The sequence below is a fragment of the Vicugna pacos genome, chromosome 20 (genome assembly GCF_048564905.1).
Source record: "Vicugna pacos chromosome 20, VicPac4, whole genome shotgun sequence".
Lineage (NCBI taxonomy): Eukaryota > Metazoa > Chordata > Mammalia > Artiodactyla > Camelidae > Vicugna > Vicugna pacos.
Genome location: NC_133006.1, coordinates 30,113,839 through 30,134,841, shown reverse-complemented (window position 1 = coordinate 30,134,841; position 21,003 = coordinate 30,113,839). Strand labels below are relative to the sequence as shown.

General features: G+C 38.3%; 1 protein-coding gene across 7 annotated transcripts in view; it reads left to right on the top strand.

The window, feature by feature from the left end:
- Positions 1 to 21,003, top strand: part of CDKAL1 (CDKAL1 threonylcarbamoyladenosine tRNA methylthiotransferase) — a 532,049-nt gene that overhangs the window by 418,741 nt on the left and 92,305 nt on the right. For all 7 annotated transcript variants that reach the window (XM_015234628.3, XM_072945594.1, XM_015234630.3 and 4 more), the window contains one exon: positions 4,828 to 4,890. In XM_015234628.3, the coding sequence (XP_015090114.2) occupies positions 4,828 to 4,890 (63 nt within the window). The remainder of the gene's footprint in view (positions 1 to 4,827; positions 4,891 to 21,003) is intronic.

The following is a 21,003-nucleotide window of genomic DNA, read 5'->3' as shown; positions in this document are numbered from 1 at the left end:
TATCTACTGTGGGAACCTCGTTGAGCTCCTGGTGGTAAATCTCACAACGTTGTGGGGCCCCCTATGGCCGGATCCCCGTGGAGTTCTCAGCTCTCAGAGTTGTCAGCACTGAGCCCAGCCATCCAGCAAGTACGGTTCAGGTTTCCCTACCCCAGCACTGGTTCCCACAGTGATCCACTCTGTCTGGGAAGCTGCATTCCCTGTGTTTACCTGTTGGTCTCTCCAGGCTGGGGTTGCGGGGCGTGCAGCGGTCTTCCCTGTGTCCTCCTCTCTCTTCAAGAAGAGTTGCTGGGTTTCCAGTCTTTTCACCTTGTTACCTGTTGGAACAGAGTGACCACTTCCAAGCCGCTTAACCTGCAAAACTAGAGAGCAGAAGTTGGTACGCTGACGCTCAAACCTGCCTTTTGGGTTCTACCACAAAGTCTGCCGAAGGCTTACTGAAGCATTTTTATTTTATTATAATATACTTGGAGCACATCAAACTCAGAAAGCTTGTAGGTTTTATCATTTTTGAGATTCCCTATATAGAAATGATATTCATAGCATTATTACAGTTTTACCTTATAATAACACTATTTATTTGAGAAAACTTTAATCTACAAGTAGAGAATGGGCACAGAAAGCACCGAGTTAGTTAGAGGAACCAAGAGAAGTTCAGTTGGTGGATATTGTTAAAACTCAGTTGATTGTGTAACATCACATTCGAAATAACACAGGTTCTCCTCACATGTAGAGTGTCTTTCAGTTCTGAGTTCCGTTGCATACCTTTGATAAAAATTGGAATAATTACATTGTCTGGAAACCTGAACTGTTAAAAATCCTCCCTTGGGACCTTTAATTTTGTTTGTTTTTGTCAGAAAGGGAGTTTAAACATGGATATAAAAGGGGTCATCGGTGTTTCCTGTCCTTGCAGAGTGAAATTCACAAGCAGTTTAGGAAATGTTCAACTTGTCAGAAATCCAGAAGTTTTATCAAATTTGCATACTGCAGGGCTCGGCACGTAGTTACTTTTGAACATCCTCTCATCTCTGTGTACCTCGAGGTTGATGGTGGAGCTGGCTTGATGGCACCTCGTTCAGTGCTGGGGGAGAGATTTGCCTTACGCCTTGTGCTTTGGGCACCCTTGTTACAAGTTCATCACGCAACTTGTTTAACATGTTTACTTTTTAAACGCTTGGAGAATTAACAGGTGGTTGCATGACTGAGATGTTTAACAGGCTAAAAAGTGGGAGGTAATTTAGACACACACTGTGATGCAATAGGAAAATACCTAATTACTCCATTTTGGGCTCAGCTCTTAATTTCAGTTAAAACTGCTGATAGCAAGGCTCAACAGGCTTTGTAGGATAGTATTGTTAACGCTGTGTGCATGTGAGAAACTGGCTCACTAGCAACTTTAGTTACTAGTACACAAAGCCTTCTACTTGGCTTTAATGCCAGAACTTAGTAACAGGTCTCTTTTCAGAGTTTTTGTCATCAGCAGTTTTAATGTGAATACAGAAGGCTCAGAAAGCTCCAGAAACCAACTTGTAACATTCTCTGTCTGAATACAGAATGCTCAGAAGGTAAAATCCTGAAAACAAGACAGCTAATTGGTATTTTGCTGGGTTTCTTCATCCTGATGTGTTAGGATATGGATTATGATCGATTCTTAACCTGTTTCCATTCAGTAAGTAGGAGCAAGGAATTTTGCTGAACAGTTAGTTGTTCATGTGATTTAGGGTCAAAGGGCTACTGCCAGAAGTAGATGTAGTTAGAGATAGAGGTTCTAAATCAGAGGTGGCTCATGTTTTCTGTAACGGGCCAAATAGTAAGTACCTTAGGATTTATGGGCTATAAAGCCTCTATTGTAACCACTCCAATTCTGCCATTGTGGCATGAAAGCAGTCATAGATAATATATAAGCAAATGCGTGCGGCTGTGTTTCAATAAAACTTTATTGATGGAAACAGGCAATAGGCTGGATTGGCCCTGGGGCCATTGTTAGTCAGCCCCTATTCTGGATCCTGAAGATACAACACTGGGCTATACGACTCTGACTTCACAGGAAAAATAGCACTGGTTTTCAGTTAACAGGACTAATAATTTATAACCTTCAATATTCATAGCCAAGACTTCACTGTGGTTATGCATAATAAATTTGTTGTCAGAAAAAAAGGCATTCTTCCATCACTGTCTTCTTTTGGGGCTTATTGTGGTTTTTTGAGGGTGGAGAGGTAATTAGGCTTGTTTACTTAATTATTTCTTAATGGAGGTGCTGGGGATTGAACCCAGGACCTTGTGCGTGTTAAGCAAGCATTCTATGACTGAGCTATACCCTCCCCTCTTTGGGGGCTTAATGTGAATAGTGTCATTTGCTTATTATTTACACTACTTTCTTCCCAAAATAATAGAAAAAATATATAGATAGGTTTTAGCTATGAAAATAAAGACATAAAATCAAAACCCACATAAAAAGCCCACACAAAACTACCTCTGAATGTTCCTTATCCACCTGCCAACTCAAGCTTGTAGCTCAACCGTTTCTAGTGCTGATCAGTCCTTGGGACACCTCCTACGTTGAATACTGATATGCCACCTATTTTATCTTCTCTAGCATAATTTCCTTCCTGAAAAAAAAATTTCCCCAGTGTTTTATATTGTCTCCTACCAAAGGAAGTGTTAATATCGTCATTTTCCTTCTGATTGAAGTATAAGCCAAGACCTGTTAAACCAACTAAGTGGGTGTATGGAAAGGAAAGAGAAAATTATAAGCTAATGAAAACTTTGGTGGGCAAGTGACCTGTTCAGAATGGATTCCAGGGCTCACAGAGCCACAGGGCCATTTCCAATCAGTTCAGAAATACATGTCTGCTCTCCAGAGAAAAGCGTGTTAAATTACTTTGGAGCCAGGTGGTCAGAAGCACAGCTCAGAAGTGGATAGAGAAAGTAGGAATATTGGCTGAGCTGCCGGGAGGGATGACCTCTAGTCGGCATCAGAATGTGGAAACAGGCCAAGTGATTTGAAGGACTGCTAACTGGAATTGTGGCTCCAAAGAGAGTTCTGAAATAGGGAACTAATCTATGGAAAAACTGTGACTTCTATACAGATGACTCGAACACAAGGTGCTAATTAATATCAGATCTGACTACTTAGCCAAGTAGCTGCCGAAGGTCGTGTGGAAGCTATGCTGGGGGATGTGCTTAGATCTCCGACATTGGGGAGGTATGACAGATGGGTTCCTGAGGACACTGGAGTTTAAGGAAGGACTACTTCTCTAGGAAATGTGGACACCAGGCAAGGATTAACAACATCTGAAGAGAATATGGAGCAAGATGAGGGCAGTGTTAAAGTCAAACAGGCCATTCTCATGGCAGAATTTTAAGATGTAGTAGTGGGCTAACTCTATGCTGTATGAAAAGTAAACACAAGAAATAAATTCTATCATCAGATTCTGGGAAGATGTTCAATATCTGTTTTTAAAATGTATCTGTTCTCTAAATTTAGAAATGTCCTAATCTTTAAATGGAAGAGAGAAATTAAGAACTTCCTTTTTAAGCCGCATCCCTTCTCTGATTCTGTCTTGGCAAGAGGACATCAGTACAGAGTTTGGGGTAAGGGGCTGTTTGGCAGTTTCTGTCAGGGTAATTATGACAAGCATACTATTTGATCCTGTGACTGGACTTCTGTAATTTATCTTTAAAATATATATATATATATACACTCTAAGGCTGGCAAAGATGTTTGTGGGGAGATTATCATTTTACTTAAAAATTGAAGTGAATTGCGGGAAAAAAGTTCAGATTTCATAAGTTTTTTGGGCTTCAGAACTCTGTGTAAGGGATTAGAGAGCTGGATATACAAGCCTTCGAGTTTGGCAAGGATAAATTGTTAAGTGGAAAAAAGTAAGTTTCAGAGCACTTTGCACAGAATGATCCCTTTTCTTTGAAAGTAATAGTAATCAGTTGTGTGTGAAGATACACACACCGAAGGTCTGGAAACACCTGCAGAATGGCTCATGGTGGTTATGGTGGGTGGACAAATCACAGTGGATTAGAAAACAAGCTGATTCTTACAGTCAGCTCTCGTAGGAGAACTACACGCTTCATTGTCGCAGATACTGGGGACTAGGTGGTGGGGAGGGCACTGGAGTAGTGCCTGGCTTCTTCTAATCAAGGAAGCATCATTACAAGCGAAGAAAGGCTTGTCTTTTCATAACTGTGTGTGAGAGTTACGTGTCATCATTGCAGAGATAATAATTATATACCTAACTCAGATATATTCATTTATTCATTGACATAGCAGATACTTATTGAGTGTGTGTGAGACATAAACACATGTCACTATATGGCAGTGACAGAGCAAAGGCAGGCTCACAGCTGCAGGCTCCAGCGGACAGACCGACGCTGTGGCCAGGAAGCCTGAAGAAGGTATATTAAATGTAAGCGTGAGTGCCCAATTCTGAGTAACAGAAGTTGGTATTTCAGTGAAGTTTAAAGTGCTCTAAATGTGTTTGTTTTCTTTCTTTTCATAGCTTTTTCTTTATTTTAGTCTCCGAATTATGCATTTATTATAAATAGAGTTTTAATTACAGAGCCTTTTAGGAAGCGATTGCCTGGCTGGTCTGGGACAGTGATCCACATAACCATCAAATGGCTTTGGCTTCTAGTTGTATCCATTTGTCCCAGATTGACAGTGTAGTCCCTCAGCTGGTACAAGGGGAGAACCTCTACATAAACAATGTCATAAAACAGACAGACAGGCAGACAGAGGTGTACATACAGATATATACAGATGTATATATTTTTGCCACCTGTCAACACAAATGTTTGTGTTTTCTTCCACAGAAAAAGCAAAGAACAAAAGATCTTTCTCGCGTGTTTCATTCTTACAATCCCTATGATCACAAGGTAAGAGAAGCATGTTACTAGTCTTATTGGGTTAACAGACATCCTTCTGAACGTATAGCACAGTTTTCACCAGTACATAGTGATTCTGAAGTATACTTACCAATTACATTTATATTTCAATTTTAATGTTTCAACTCTTTATATCTTGTAAAGAAAAGAGAAACTTTGTATTTCCTAACTGAAATAATTCTATTTTATTCACATTAAAATCTCATTACGTGTTGTCACTGAAATCTCAAAGACCGTGAAAAGACAGATTTGGGGGGTTGTTTTTTGGTTGGTGGATTCTTTCTTTCCAAACAGCAGCATGGGGAAACTTGGCTTTTGAATCGGTAAAGATAGTTGAAATATTAATTGCCAACTCTTGGTTCTCCATTGTTCCTGATAGAAAATTACATTTGTAAATAAAAACCCTCAGGAAAAAAGCAGTCCCTAGAATTATATGTGAAATAATCACTCCCAAGAGCTTTGCTGCACAGAAGGCCAAGGAGGGTAATGACCCCTGTGGTACCCATCCCCTGGCTTCCTGGACCTATGGCCAGACTTGTCTCATGTATACCCCACACTCTCCATTCCCTGTATTTGAAGAATTCTCAGACGTCTTTTCATTTTTAAGTATTTCACCATATATTTGTTAAAAAATCAGTTTTCTTTTTTTTAAAAAAAAATACTTGTAACTAATTTTTAAGAAACTGCTCAGCACCACATCTTCATGGGGAACTACATCACAAGTATTCTGAGACTTGTGCAAAACTTCTCTGTCATTTCAGGTTCCAGTAAATCTGTTAATTTGAGGTGCTTTCAGAAGCAAACAAAACATTTGCACAGTCGAAATGCTAATATAAACTTAAATCTTTATCTATGAATTTACAAGGAGACATGTGGTGGGAATTTTTTAACTAGCGAAAATAAGTAGTGTGAAAACCACTTTCCTCATTTGAGAATATGGAGATGTCTGGATTCAGGAGGAAAAAATTGTTCCAGTTGTTCATAGAAGTTGCAAGAATTTGAAGAGCTTCTAGTGTTTCCATAGTGACCAAGTGACTTAAGCACCAAAAATTTGGAAAAAGAGATGTTTATGTTCCATGTGACCATGGGGATATACAAGACTAAAAATTTTTTTTCATCATTTCAAGTTACATTTTTCAAGTTAAATCAATCTGTAGAGTATGGCACTTTGTTTGAAAGGGGTTGAGTGAGCCAGGAGTGTCTGATAATGCAGACGGAAGGTGCAGGCTGATAAGTAACACAACAGCAAAAGGAGAGAGACTGGCCAGATTTCTGATGGGAAAGTTGCATTTTTTTAGATGATGCCATTTAATTAACATAAACGCACCAGTGGCTTCAGTTAATATTTATCAACAGCAACAACAAGAGGCTGTAACAGAGCAAAGGTTTTGCCTGACTTGTCTAAATTTTGCCTGCTTCTCACATTTTTTAATTCATAGCCAAGGGAAATTCCATTATTCTTTTATTAGAACTCTTAATGGAACTTAGCCATTTGTAGCTTTTCTACCAGCTTCCTCTTCATATCCTTTGTGGCATTGTATCAAAGTCACCTCAGATTATGTTGGCTTCCCTTGTGTAGACTTCATTCCTCTACAAATTAGTCATCAGGCAGTGAGGAACTGAATGTAAATGCTAGATGGAGTTCCTTTTGATCTTTGCTTTAAGATCGGTAATAAATTATTATAAGTAGCTGGACTGCTTGATGAGTGATTTTTGAAGCTCCCAAGTTTCAGCCTGTTGGCATTCCGTTTCCTTCTGTACGTGTAGTAAAGGAAGAGGCAAAAGGTTCCTTCTAGGCAGCTCCTGACCCGTGGTAGCCTCCTCCCGTTTTTCCAAGCTCTATCCGGGCCAGTCTAACCATGTTACTGTTCACCTTGTCTCTTGTCAATGGGTGTCCACAAAGCCCAGAATCACAGGGACTGAGTAACGTGCACACTTTTCTCAATCTTAGAATGTTCCCTTTCTCCCCATAAATAAAATAATAGAGGGTTGTGATTCAAGTTACTTTGTCATTTTAATTATCCACTTACATTCAAACAAATTAGTTTTCTAGGCAGATAGATTTTAGTGTAAACGTTTTTGTAAGATGTGGTTAAAATTGGTTTAAACATCTCATCCTCGGTGAGATTTCTGGAATGATCTTCAGGTTACATATATATATATGTATATCATAAATGGAAGTTTATATACAATAAAATGTAGGCTGTCTGGGATTTGCTTTAAAAAAGAATTAAAGGAAGGGGGTGGGTAAGTTTCAGTAAAAGAAGGCTGGCCACATGTTGATGATTGAAACTGAATTATTGATTTGTGCGACTTCATCGTTCTATTCCATATATTTGTTCTATATGACTGAAATTTTGTATAACCGAAATGATGCAAGAAGTAAAATACACTGCAGTCTGCTCCTGGGAGTGAATGTTGCAGTATTCTCTTCCTCTCCAGCTAGATTTTTTTAATTGTTCATTTTTCCCATGATGTAAATTTGTACCGAAGAAGGAATACTCATCATCTCAGTGGATTCATTATGCTGAGTGGACTCAGAAATGCAACTTCTGTTCTCAACTTGGCATAATTTCCTGGGGCTTCATCCCAAATTATAGTAGGTCACTTAAATGATAGCCTTGCCTCCGAGAAACTGTTAAAACAGTTGTAATTACAAAGAGTAGTGAGTACCACCGTTTTGTTCCCAGTGAGTCAGTTGTATTTGCTGTTCTTTCCTCCCCCATCCAAGATTGCTCCAGCCTGACCCCAGACACAGGAGCCACCAGGTTAAACAAATCTGTTGTTTGAGTGAAGCCAGGTGCATTTCTTAGTCATACTCTAAAGCCATTGTTTAGGTTGTAAATGGTCAGTTGGTTTTCTCTTAAGTGCTGTTGCAAACAGCAAATAAAGCTTAGAGCAAAATGAGCACTCAGAATGAGTCTTAAGGAAAATACTTGATTTTTTTTTTATACTCTAAAACAAATTTTGCTGGACACTGGAAGAATTTCATTTTGGATTGTTATCTCTGGTTCCATGTCCATCTTTTTAAAAAAAAATGTTTTTGGGAATTCTCATGATACAAACTTACACAGAAAGGCTGGACCAAACCTGATTTCCATTTATCTGCCTAATGAAAGGGAACATTGGTAAAGGGAACCCAGAGCAGCAGGTAATCTGATTGTATTTTGTACATTATATTCTTTCCTCTGTTATTTGAATAAACACATAATAAACATAGCTTGTAATTTCTGAAAATACATCATGCTAATGACCAGGAAAGGTTATAGGGCCAGAGATCTTTCAGGTCACAGAAATCAAATCTGGAGTTGAATTTTTCCTTTGAATAAGTCACAGGTAAGTAGAATAAGCTACAATTAGAACACTTTTATTACAGCTATGCAAATTAACATGTGCTTTCTGTCTTTGGCCTGAAGAAAATACTACCACGCATATAGAAGATATCTGTCTCTCTCTTTTTATTATTTCCTTTCTTTCTTCTTTTCTTTCTTGTTAGATTTTATCAGAATTATATGTTTCGGGGAAATCTAGGTTTATTAGCTACACACAGATGTTTATAATCTGCTAATGTAAAAAGCTACTATAAAATATAAAAATTCTTGGAAGGAAAAAGGTATACAGTTCTGTTTAGGTCTGTTCCTAAACACAGTTGCTCTATATGAGTTAATGAAGTAATTAATTAATCCAAAATAAAATTCTTCCAGTGTCCAGCAAAATTTGTCTTTACAGTTTAAAAAATAAATCAAGTATTTTCCTTCAGACTCATTTTGAGTGCTCATTTTGCTCTAAGCTCAACCACTAAAAGTGAGTCTTTAACAAGATGCCACTATTACAGTTTCTGTATTTTATGAAGTGGGCTTCTCATTTTCTTTTAGTGACGATTGTTGTTTTAATACTTTTTCTACATTTGTAAAATATTCTACATTTTGTACAGAAATCAGTGGACACACGTGAAGAGAAACATTATTACATAGCTTCTATGTTGGTGAAGTAAAGTTTTCTTTGTCTTTTGGTGACAAATTTTATTTCAGTGATTTTTCTGCACACATAGACACGTATCAGTTGAACTGTAAACAAACTCATATGTGTCCAAAAAACAGCTGTGCATGAATACACTTGAGAAGTTAGCAGATGAACAGATAGGAAAATCACTCAACCCGAGGTCTTTTGTGCAGCAATCTTAGCTGTCAGAAACTCAGCACAGAGCCTAAAAGTGGGCCAGCCTCAGCCCAGACTGTCCAAATCATCTAATTGTCTCTCCCCACCTCATTACCTCTTCAGTCCTCCATCCACAAACAGTCCACTTTTTTCTTAATAGTTCTAACAAACATAGATGCCTGGTTTCCCAAACCACAGTCAGCCCTAGCAGCAGTTTAGAAGAGGGCAGTTAATTGCTTCAAGAAGTCAGAGCTCCATTAAGAAGTGGCAGTGTACTAAATGAAAGCAAGGACAGGGCCATAAAAGCTGTCGGTCATTAACAGAGGAGCTCTGAGAATGCAGCTGCCCAAGACCACTTAATTTGGACCCAAATACCCAAATATCCCTATACGTATTTGTAGTCCCAAGGTGAAATAATTGGGCCTAAATTATATCAAGAAACAGATGTTTTATTTAAAGATGGTAGAGCTGTGTATAATCTATCTTTGCAAACATTGATATTTTAAGAATAAGTCTTATTTATCTTGAAAACTCTTCTTAGGAACAGCTGGTTCTTAATAAGGTCGGATAAATGAAGTATGTATTACTATAGAGAGTGGTTTAATAAAAGAAATAGTGGAAGAGTGGTTGAACATGGGTTGGTAACTAAGTAAAGGGCAGAAAACATTTGTGAGCATAAAAGATGAGAAGGGTGGAATCAGTGTTCCCCCAGTTTGTTTATATAATCAGACACTGTAAAAATATTCAGCTCTTTGAGACTTATTATCAGATACTTTTATCCTAAACATTACTGTAGGCATAACTTGAGTGAATACTTATCAATAGTGCATCAGCACAATGCATTTTTAATTGCAGTATTAAATACACCCCCCCAAGTTGGTGTATGTTTCCCTTAACCACACTTCCTAAGAGCTATCATTCATACAAACATTTCTAGGAATTCAGATCTACTAGTGTACAGTGAAATATATAATAAAAAGTATAAAATTTTATTTTCTACAGCTTCACTTGGGCAGAAGCCCAATCCATTTCAGAAGTCTTGGGAAAGAGAAAAAACTTAGGTTATACACCATCCTTTCTTCCCTAAGAGACTAGTAGTAGTCTCTGTGACATCGAGTTTCATACATATGTGTATCGTATCTTGAGCAAAAGGGATGGTTTCATTTCAGTAATCATGTATTGATTTACATTTCTCCATTAATCAAATTTGTCTAGTGATTGAAGATAAAAGTCACTTTATCCAGCTCTTTACGTCTGAAGGATGATGGCCATTTGACTCAAACCTGAGGCAGCTACGGTCATGTCAGACTTTCATTATCTCCTTTGCTTTGAGTAGCATAATGTAGCAACAGAGTGCTTCGAGTTGTTCTTCTAGAGAGGGAGATGCGAATTTGGATTATTGCCTGCTGGCCCTGTTGAGCTTTGAGCTATCTGCTGTCTGGAAATAGCAAATTCAGTTTCTAATGGATCCGGCACTCCATGATAGCCAGATTTTCATGGCACATGCAGATAAGGAAACAAGTTATTGATCTGGCATGTTTATGCCATGCTTAAAACAGTTCTCTGCAGCAGATTGTCCAAAGCCATTTGTGTGCTTCACTCTGTTCCCTATCTTTGGCAAAGACTAAAAAAGGTTTAAAAAGTAATTTTAGGAATGTTGCTAAATATCAGGAACAATTGGATAAATGTCTAATTGATTGAGTTCCCTTATTGTTATATTAAGAGCAAGTCATACTAAATCATGCTCAGGTTATGGCCTTGAAACATGGGGATGTGAGCACTTCAGTAACTGTTCATCCCACTTCCTTGGTCCCATGAACTCCACGCTAAAATGGAATGAATAACTCAGCTTCAGAATAGTGGGCATACTAAAGAGCTCTTCTGGTGTAAAATCTGTGCTTCCGTTTGTTAAAATATCTTCCCTCTCAAGGTGGCCATATAATTATTACCAAAGATGCCCATGTAATTCAGCTGTTTCCTGCTCCAACCGTAGTTATCTGTTGCCACCTTCTTGCTTCCTGATCTGTGCCAACCCAATCCAAAAGCATTTTCCTCATTTTTAACCCTCCTCACCTTGTGATTCAAGTTGAGTAACAGATCCTGTTTCCTTGAGCCTGACTTCGATATCGTACCTATGTGTTTTTCTCTTTTCCTTCTAGCATGGCATTGTTCTAAAAATTAAACTTTATTTTTGACATGTTGATTTATTTATTTTGTTACTGTCACTGAAAGGATAGGTCATATGGAAGTATGTGTCAAGAGAGTTTAGTGGTGTTAAAATGATAAATCCAGGGACCTTTAGATGGCATAGTTCTGCTCTGACAGTTACCCTGAGGCTTGACAAGCAGAATGGAATCAGATTGAATCGTTGTTGTTGTTGTTGTTGTTGTTGTTGTTGTTATCATGATGATGATGATAATTGTTATTGTTACTGCTCAGCTATGTAAAGCACACCATGTGACTGGTACTATTCTCAAAGCTTTACATGTACACATAACTCATTTAATCTTTCTACCAACCCTATAAGTACTATTATTATCCCCTATTTTACAGATGAGGAAACTGAGACACAGAGAGGTTAAGTAACTGCTTAAGAGGTCATACAGTCAGTTATAGAGCAGTCTGACTCCAGAGTCCGTGTTCATCACTCCTTTGCTACAAGTAGCTGAAAATCTACAAAGTAAGATGCTGTAATAAAGGTGGATTCACAACACAACTTACGCTCAAGGCTGAAATGGACCTTCTTACCCCTGCCTCTTTCACCTCAATCCCAAATCTAAATCTAAATAAGCAAATTCTATGTAGAAATAAGGAGAGGCAGAGGACAGAAATAGTGCAGGGGGAAGCACTGAGGGTTCCATTGACTGGCTTCCCTGTAAAGCAGACAATAAAGCAGCCAAACTTACACTAAGAACTGCCACCTTCACCTCCATTCTTTCCCCCTTAGTTAATTCACCATCAGCCTGGGGCAGAGCTCACTGGACTGAAGCTGGACATCAGGGCTGATATTGCTGGAGACTAATAGATGACTGTTGGGCACTCTGTTTCTAGCAGAGACCTATTTACCTTGCTCTCCTCTCAACTCCCTTCTGTAAGAGTGGGGATGGGGCAGGTTCCAGCCAAAGGACTGGAGTTGCTTATAGCCAAAGCAGCAGGGGATGTCCAAGCCAGAGAAACAGGGAACCCAGTATAAAAGCCTAAAGCTTTTGAGAAAGGTTGAGGAGAGAATCAACTGATGCCTCATGGAGATAGGAAAATGGCAGCAGGGTAGGTTAGAAACTGGTAGAATGCTGTCCTGTTGCATTTATCAGGACACCAAGTGAGGTCATGATGCAGAAGTCGGAAACTTCCCCAGGTCCTAATTTAAGAATGTCCTATTTAATAGTAGCCTATTCTCTTCCCTCAACCCCTCGCCCAGCTACTCCCAGAAAATATCAGTAATTGGGGAGGGGGGAGGAGTTCACGATCAAATCTTGTGCTAATATTCAGTATAGAAGTGTTGATTAAAATTAATTAAAATCTAAAAGACTACAAAAGCAAAAATAAGTGGGACCACATCAAACTGAAAAGTTTCTACACAACAAAGTAACCCATCAACAAAATGAGAAGACAACATAGCAAATGGGAGAAGATATTTGCAAATCATATATCTGATAAGAGATTAGTATCCAAAATTAAGAACTCATACAACTCAATAGAAAAAAATGCAAGTGAAAAATGGACAGAGATCTGAATAGATATTTTACCAAAGAAGACATACAGATGATCAACAGACACATGAAAAGATGCTCAGTATCACTAATCATCAGGGAAATGCAAGCCAAAACCATAATGAGATATCACCTCACACCTGTTAGAAGGCTGTTATCAACAAGGCAAGAAATAATAAGTGTTGGCAAGGATGTGGAGAAAAGGGAACCTTTGTGCACTATTGCTAGGAATGTCAATTGGTGCAGCCACTATGGAAAACAGTATGGCAGTTCCTCAAAAAATTAATAATAGAACTACCATATGATCCAACAATTCCACTTCTGAGTACTTATCCAAAGAAAATGAAAACACTAACTCAACAAGATACATACACCACCTTGTTCATTGCAGCATTATTTATAATAGCCAAGACATGGAAATAACCTAAGTGTTCATTGATAGATGAATGGACAAGAGAAATGAGTGGGTGTATGTATACCTGTATATGCACACACAGTGAAATATTATTTACCCATAAAAAGGAAGTCTTGCCACTTGCAACAACATGAATGGACTTTGAGGGTATTATGCTAAGTGAAGTTAAGTCAGGCAGAGAAAGGCAAATACCATATGATCTCACTTAAATGTGGAATCTAAAACAAAACGAAACAAAACAAGCTCCTAGATATAAAACACAGATTGGTGGGAGGCACAGGGTAGGAGGTGGGAGAAATGGGTAAAGGTAGTCAAAAAGTACGAACTTCTAGTTATAAAATAAATGAGTCATGGTGATGTAATGTGCAGCATGACAACTATAGTTAATAATATCATATTGTGTGTTGGAAGGTAGCTAAGAGGGTAAATATTAAAAATTCTCTTTAAAAGAAAAAATCTTACATGTATAGTGACATATGTTAACTGGAGCCACTGTGATCATTTTGCAATATATACAAATATTGAATCATTATGTTGTATACCTGAAACTAACATAATGTATTTCAATTATACCTCAATTTAAAATAAATGAAAAAAAATTTACATAGATATGACAGATACTATATTTTAAATTATTTATCAAGCCTAAAAGTATCTCAACTTCTGCTATCATTGATTGTATACTGCCTTTGCAAAAGTCACTAGCATACGGAAGAAATCAGCAGAGGAGGGAAGCGGACCTGCCTTGTATCAAGAACCATAGAATGTGCACATACCACTCATTCCTGGGCTGCTTGCCTCCAGCTGCTCCACCAGTCACCCCTGTGCTGGTCCTCCACCATCAGTCTTTGCATGCACTTGAAATGTGTCACCATTCTTCTTCTTTGATGCATCCCATGCCCCAGCTCTTTTCTCTGTGCCTCACCATCAGTGGGCACTACTACTTAACAACCCTTCCCAACAGCAGACTTGGCTAGTACACCCTCCACTTGCTATGTTAGGCCTGTTGCGTGTAGAATTGCCAGTTAGCAGATAAAATTACAGGACACTCAGTTACATTTGAATTTCAAATAAACAATGAGGGTTAAAAAAAAATGAGGGTTTTGTTTTGCTTGTTTTGTTTTTTTGCTTTTTAGTATAAGTATGTTCCATGCAATATATAGGACACACTTATACTAAAAATTTATTCGCTTGTCTGAAATTCATATGTAAGTAGATGCTTCATTTTTATCTGGCAACCCTAATTTCATGTTCATTATAGTTTTCACTTTGGCAAATTGAGATAGAAAGATGAAAGGGAAAACGATATCCAAAATGAAAAGAAATAAAAATGATTTTCAAACCTCTCCTGTATAAAATGTGAAGGATATGAGACAGTTTCTTCCTGTTCCTAATCTCATCCTTATATAGTGTGCCTGGCCTCCCTGTCAAAGGCTAACACCAATGTCAGATGTAGTTTTTCAGACATTTACTATTTTAATTAAGAAGATAAAACAAGCTGCTCATTTAACCTTTGTTCTCTAAAATCTCATGACAGTGTTTTAACCTGGTAAACCTGTTTGGAAAATTGCTTGGAAGACACAAAGAGAAGTTAAATTTTAAAATGCCCATACCTTATTTTCAAGGAAGAATTTTCAAATCCCCTCCCCCGAAAAGTATACTTTGTTTCTTAGCAATGTATTTATCATAAAATATGTTAATGACTTCTTTGTAGCTGAAGTTATCTTTGAGATGTGCTAAGAAGCATTAATGCTAGTGATGCTTAAAACAAGTAATATATAACTGATCACTACACTGTATGCCAGAAATTAACACAACGTTGTCAACTGACTATACTTCAATTTTTAAAAAGTAAAACAAGAAGCATTTAAAAAAAAAAAAGTAATTCAGGCATCCGCTAGAGAAATGAGGAAGCCATTACTGATTTTTTTTTCGTCTCTAGCTCTGCTGCTCAAGTTTTAAGACTGTTGAGAGTCCTTTGATTGGTGGAGTGTGTGTTGATGCTGTTCACGGAATTGGTTCCCCAGGCCTGGCCTGTGTCTTCCTCAGCATATTATTAATGGTGGCTGAAAGGCCCCAGTCTAGGTACCACTCCCCTATGATCACCAGCCTTCGATACAGATTCTGACTTGCACAATTTCCAGAATTCTGCTGACAGAGAATAGTGAAATGAAAGTATTTCCATGGGGCAGTAATTCATTCTCTCTAGGGATTTTGTGCAAGGTTAAGAAGACATTAACTACAGTTAGCATCTCTGGTGCTTTTTTAATGCGTATATTACTACTCTTCTCTTGAAAGTGGAAAACTAGATAGTTTTAGCATCTGGGAAGAAAATAAGTTAACCTGCTTCTTCTAATGATTGTTAATATTTTCCATGATTTAACGCCCTGTCTTTGGGTGCTTTTTGGAATTCCAGAGGTATTTTAAGTGCACATGCGTCGAATAAAAATAAAGGATTTTTTTCAAGTTCTTTTTAATTTAGCTTCAGCATTACATGGTTCACAGATGGGTAAGAAAGGAGACTGTTCCATTTTTGATTACTGTAAAATAAAATAATTCAACATATAATAATGCATACAATAGACAGCCCTAGTTCAATTGTAGGCCTTTTCTTTGGAGGAGAGTAATTTTAAAGCTACTTGTTTGTCTATATTCCTCACTTTTTATTTCTTATGAACACTTTCTTTTTCTAATTTAATTTAAAACAATGATGTAGTTAATGCTTTTATGGTTTCCCTTCCTCCCCATACCTCTAGGGCATGTGTGCTTACTTTCCATTGTTTTTCAGTTTCTCTCCCCCTGCAAGCTGGTAATCTTCCCTTAACCATTCTTTGTACTCATAGTTTCTTACTATTCCACTTACCTTTACATCTCTCCACACAATTTCTTAGATGGTTCTGCTTTTTACCCTCTAATACATTGCTGCTTGGAGTATATGGGGTGTAATTCTTGGGATCTTCAACCGGTGGCATATTCTGGAACTTACTTCCCTTCCCCATGGAGACAGTAATACAAAATAATCAACACTGCGTCCGTCCCTCCTCCCGTCTTCAACAGTAGAGCTGGGAGGGCCCTGAGAGCTCACGGAATCTTACCACTCTTCCCATCCCACGTCTACTATACAGGTAAAAAAAAGTCTCTTTTGTCCTGCTGAGTTCTTACTCCTCTTTCAAGACCCAGTTTAGTTTTACTTCTTTGCATCTTTTCTGATGCACACAGAAAACTGTTCTCACGCTGCTACCATGATGTGCATATTCTTCATTAGTTGAGTTGACGTGTTCTTAGAATTCAGTTCCATTCAACAACCATGACTTTTTTCCTAAGGGGCAGGCACCGTAACTGGGATAAAATGCCAGTAGTCCAGTGGGGCAGTAGGAGGAAGTGGCAGCAGTCATTGAATTGCAATTATTTTGCTCTGTTATATATTTATTGTTGGTGTAACTATTTCCTCCTATTACACTGTGAATGTCTACAGGACAAAGATCGTATCTTACTTGTCTTTTTTCCCCCCTCTCCAGGGGCAGACCCTGAGTGATGGACTAGAATTTCCTATTTTGTATATATGAAGTGTAATTTATTCTTCTTTCAGTCTGCATACCATAACTATACAAGGCACTTAACCATTGTCCCACAGCAAATGCAGGGTTAAAACCCAGCCTTTTATTCCCCACTTGGTGCTCTGTCCATGTCACTACGTGGTTGGAATGTTCCAGTAGTAATGACCACAGCTGTGGGAGTATGTACTAAGTTTGTTCTTGGTTTTTCATTATAAAATAGAGAATACATGTGCTTAACACCATAGTCAAAGAAAGGCTCCCTCCTAACCCTGTCTTGCAGATCCCTGTTCCATTCAGAAGCAGTCACTGCTTTTGGTTCTGTGTGTTTACATCTAGAGTTGTTTTCTGCATATAAAACCACATACCTACATATGTGTTTCCATATAGATATGTGCTCTTTTTTATTCAGATCTTAGCATACTACAAATTCATCTCTTTTTCACTGACAGTGTATATCTTGTATATAATTTCAATTAGTACATAAAGAACTGCTTGTTTCACTTTTTAGGAACAGATGTCTATATTCTGTTCCAGACGTTTACCGTATCTATTTAACTAGACTCTTACCAATGGATCTTGGGGTGGCCTCTGATCTTTTGATCTTCCAGGCACTGCTGCAGTGTGTAATCTCACAAACGTGTCATTTCATGCATGTATGAATAGTAACTGTGGGATAGATTTCTAGGAGTGGAATGGCTGGGTCATAGGTGTGTGCATTTTAAATCAGTGATAGGAATTGCCAGAGACCCCCTAGATGAGATGTTATAATGTTCGTTCCCATCAACAAGGGAACACAGTGCTGTTTTCCCATACGCTCCTCTAAATGCTGTGTCAGCTAACTTGTAAAATCCTTTCCTGTTAGAGAAAAAAATGATATCTTATTATAGTTTTCATTATATTGCTCTTTTGAGTATAGCTAGTCAGTTGTCAAAAGTAACCACAAAAACAGAAGAATTTGGTCTTTGAATTTATGGAGTTACCGCCACTTTTAAGACCATAAATTTTGACTCTTAGATATACCAGCTGTGTGCCCTTGCCAAGATACTGAAGTTTCCTTGACCTCTGTTTTATCCTGTGCACAATGAGAATAATACTGTATTTCATGGTCTCTAAAACACTATTAATTATAAGACTTGCCATTAATTTATATAACACTAAGAAAGAAAAAAAACTGCCTTTTATCATAGTGAGACACCCCTCATTAGAAAATGCATCTCAGACTGAGAGATGACAAACTATAAAGGAGAAATGTGCATTCAGAATCGATGAAACTTGCTTGTACCTGGCTCTTAGGGGTGTTGTAAGGATGAAGTGAAAAGCATCTAGAATGGCACCCCGGAGGCACCTAGTAAGTACTCAGTAAACGGCTATTCTTATTCTTGCAGTAAAGTGATACTTCCTGGAATGTCAGCCCCACCACTAGACTGAGCACATAGCACAGTCTCAATGAATAACTGTTTCTGTGATTGTATTTATTGTTAATGCTAAATTCATTATTGGAATGTAATTGGGGATTTTGTCAGCTTTGCTCAGTGCTGTTTCTCCACCACCTAAAACAGGGTTGGCCTATGAGAAGTGCTCTATAACTATGTGTTGATTGAAGATAATTAATCTTACTCCTCCAAAACTTCAGCAGAAGGATACATAGAAATCTTAATTTCCCCGAGTAGCAGGCGCAGTGGTTGTTGATCTGAGGGTTCTGCGGTCTTGAGCTCTCCTCTTCCCACCATGTGCTCACCCAAACTTCTAGACCTTATCAAAAAGCACATGCTTTAGTTTCAGAAATAACTGAGCCCTGTGGAGCTCGGTGTAAACATTGGAAAACCTGTATTTATAAAGCCCAAGACTTTGAATACAAAGGATTCTTCAGAATATTGTTGATACAAACTTTTTTTTTCCAAACAGTAGGCCAACTGTGTTTTATTTAAACTGTATAGGATCCTAATAAGACTTCTGTGAGGTTTGTGTGAGCCCTGCATTTTAGAGTTTGCATTTTCAAAATTCAGTGCAGTCATCCTTCAGCTTCCATGGGGGATTGGTTCCAGGATGACTTCCTTACCCCCACCCCTGAAAACACCAAAATTCACGGTGCTCAAGATTCTTACATCAGCTGGTGTCGTATTTGCAAATAATCTGCACACATCCTCCCGTATACTTTAAATTATCTCTAGGTTACTTATAATACCTAAAACAGTGTAAATTCTATGTAAATAGTTGTTGGAGCATAGAAAATTAATGTTTTGCTTTTTAGAACTTTCTAGAATTCCTTTTTTCCTGACTGTTTTTGACCCAGGGGTGTTGAATGCATGGATGCAAAACCGTGATACGGAGGACTGAGCTAGTCCTGAGCTAGTATTGAACTATTGCTATGCAATACATCCATTACAGAAAGAATATAGAAATAAGGCCTTTTATTTTGAAGTACCATTGGGTTTTTCTTTAGTTTTTTTTAGGATGTGAACTCATATGAGAAGTTCTTCTCTTCATCTTCCTGGCTCTAAGTATGTGGACTTGAGGAAATTCTTCATTACTCCACACAGTCTGTGTCCTCACACTCTTCCTTTTTTAATTCTAGTGTTTTCTCCCTTTAGACTGTTAGACTCTACAGACTCCAACTTGATGATGGGTATTTGGATATTTCTATGTGGCTTAGGTCTCTCTGTTTTAAATCTTTGAGAGCTGAAAATGTAATACCGATTTGATTGCTTTAAAAAGAGGAGATAATGATATGCAGACTTCAAGTGTGTGTGTTATAAATATTTGTGGGGGCAGTGTGTGTAAAAGAATGCAGAGAGGGATCTTATGGCTAAAATGTAAGGTCTGGCTGGTGTGGAGACTGGCAAAGATAGCAGCTCCCCATAGATAGCCCATTTCTGGGTAATAGTATTTTTTTCTACCTTTTAAGTGTCCTTAGAATTCTTCAGGTGTACTTCCAAGTGAAATGTGGATATTTTTCCCTTAAATTTAGTTTGAGTCGGAGTCTTGTTGAAAACTCACCATATCTGTTGAATCAGGATAGCATGGCCATGCTCTCAGGCACTCTGTGGAAGGAATGAAGCGCTCTTGCTCCAGTTTGAGCATCTCGGTGTGGACGAAGGTCCCTCTCACGTGTTCTAAAAGTCCCCTTTGATCGCAGCCCCGCTTGCTGATGTGTTTATCTGACTTCACAGTCACTCACCTTTCACTTACTTGAAGAAGATAAGGTCACAACCTGAAAGTTTGCTCTGAAAAATGGAAGCAAACCTAGTATCTCCTACTGAAATACTGTCACAGTCTACACTCAGGCTTACAACAACAGATTACAGTGCCGCCAAGCTGTCACTAAATTCGTGCCGCAGGAGGTCGGCAGCTGCTAACACTTCAGGTCTATCGGTGGTCCCTCTCCGCCTGATTAGTGACTTGGCATTCCCTTCTTGGACTTGATAGGTTTAAACATTCGCCAGTTTTCACTTTGGTTGTAACATGCAAGTGCCTTTATTTTAAAATAAAGACAAACGGTTTTAACTCGAGGATAAAAAATCTTTTTCAAATTAATTATTCATAATGATATATTTTGAATATGTAGCAGACATGTTTTTTTTGAAACTTCCCTTAAGGATTACAAAATACTTACCTAAGTATATAATTTCATAATATTTGGTAATCATTTAGTAACGTAATACGCGTGTGTTATGCACATGTGAGTGTGTTGATCTCTACCAGGGTTCCTTCTCACCTCCCTGGTCTCTCCCTCCAGGCTCCTCCTCATTTGTGTCTCTTTGATGTAGCTCTTGCTACCTGTAGCCCGTGCGTACGTACACGTGCACGTGCACAGACACACACACACACACACACACACAGCCTCCTCATGAATTGGTCTTCTGTTTATATTGCTCAAACAGAAGACCTGAATCTACCATTTTGAATTTCTAATTTTACCCACATTGTACTCAATCTGATAATGTGACATATCCCTAAGGCTCTTAACTGTCTTATTGGATATTTTATTTAAAGTAGTGTTGTGAATAACTCAACTCATGCTGACTTAAACAAAGAGACAATTTATATGTATAATTTATTGGCTTCCTTAATTGAACTGTCAAGGTAGATTTTGCATTAAGCAAGGTTTGATTCAGGACTCAAATGGAGTCACCAGGAGCAGTCTTTGCTGCGTCACTTGACAGTGTTTGATATACCAGCTGTTCTCAGGCAAAGTGGCTACGGCAGCCGCTCCTCACTCCTCATACCCCTAAATGTAAAGACGAGGGAAGGCCGCTGTCCTGGA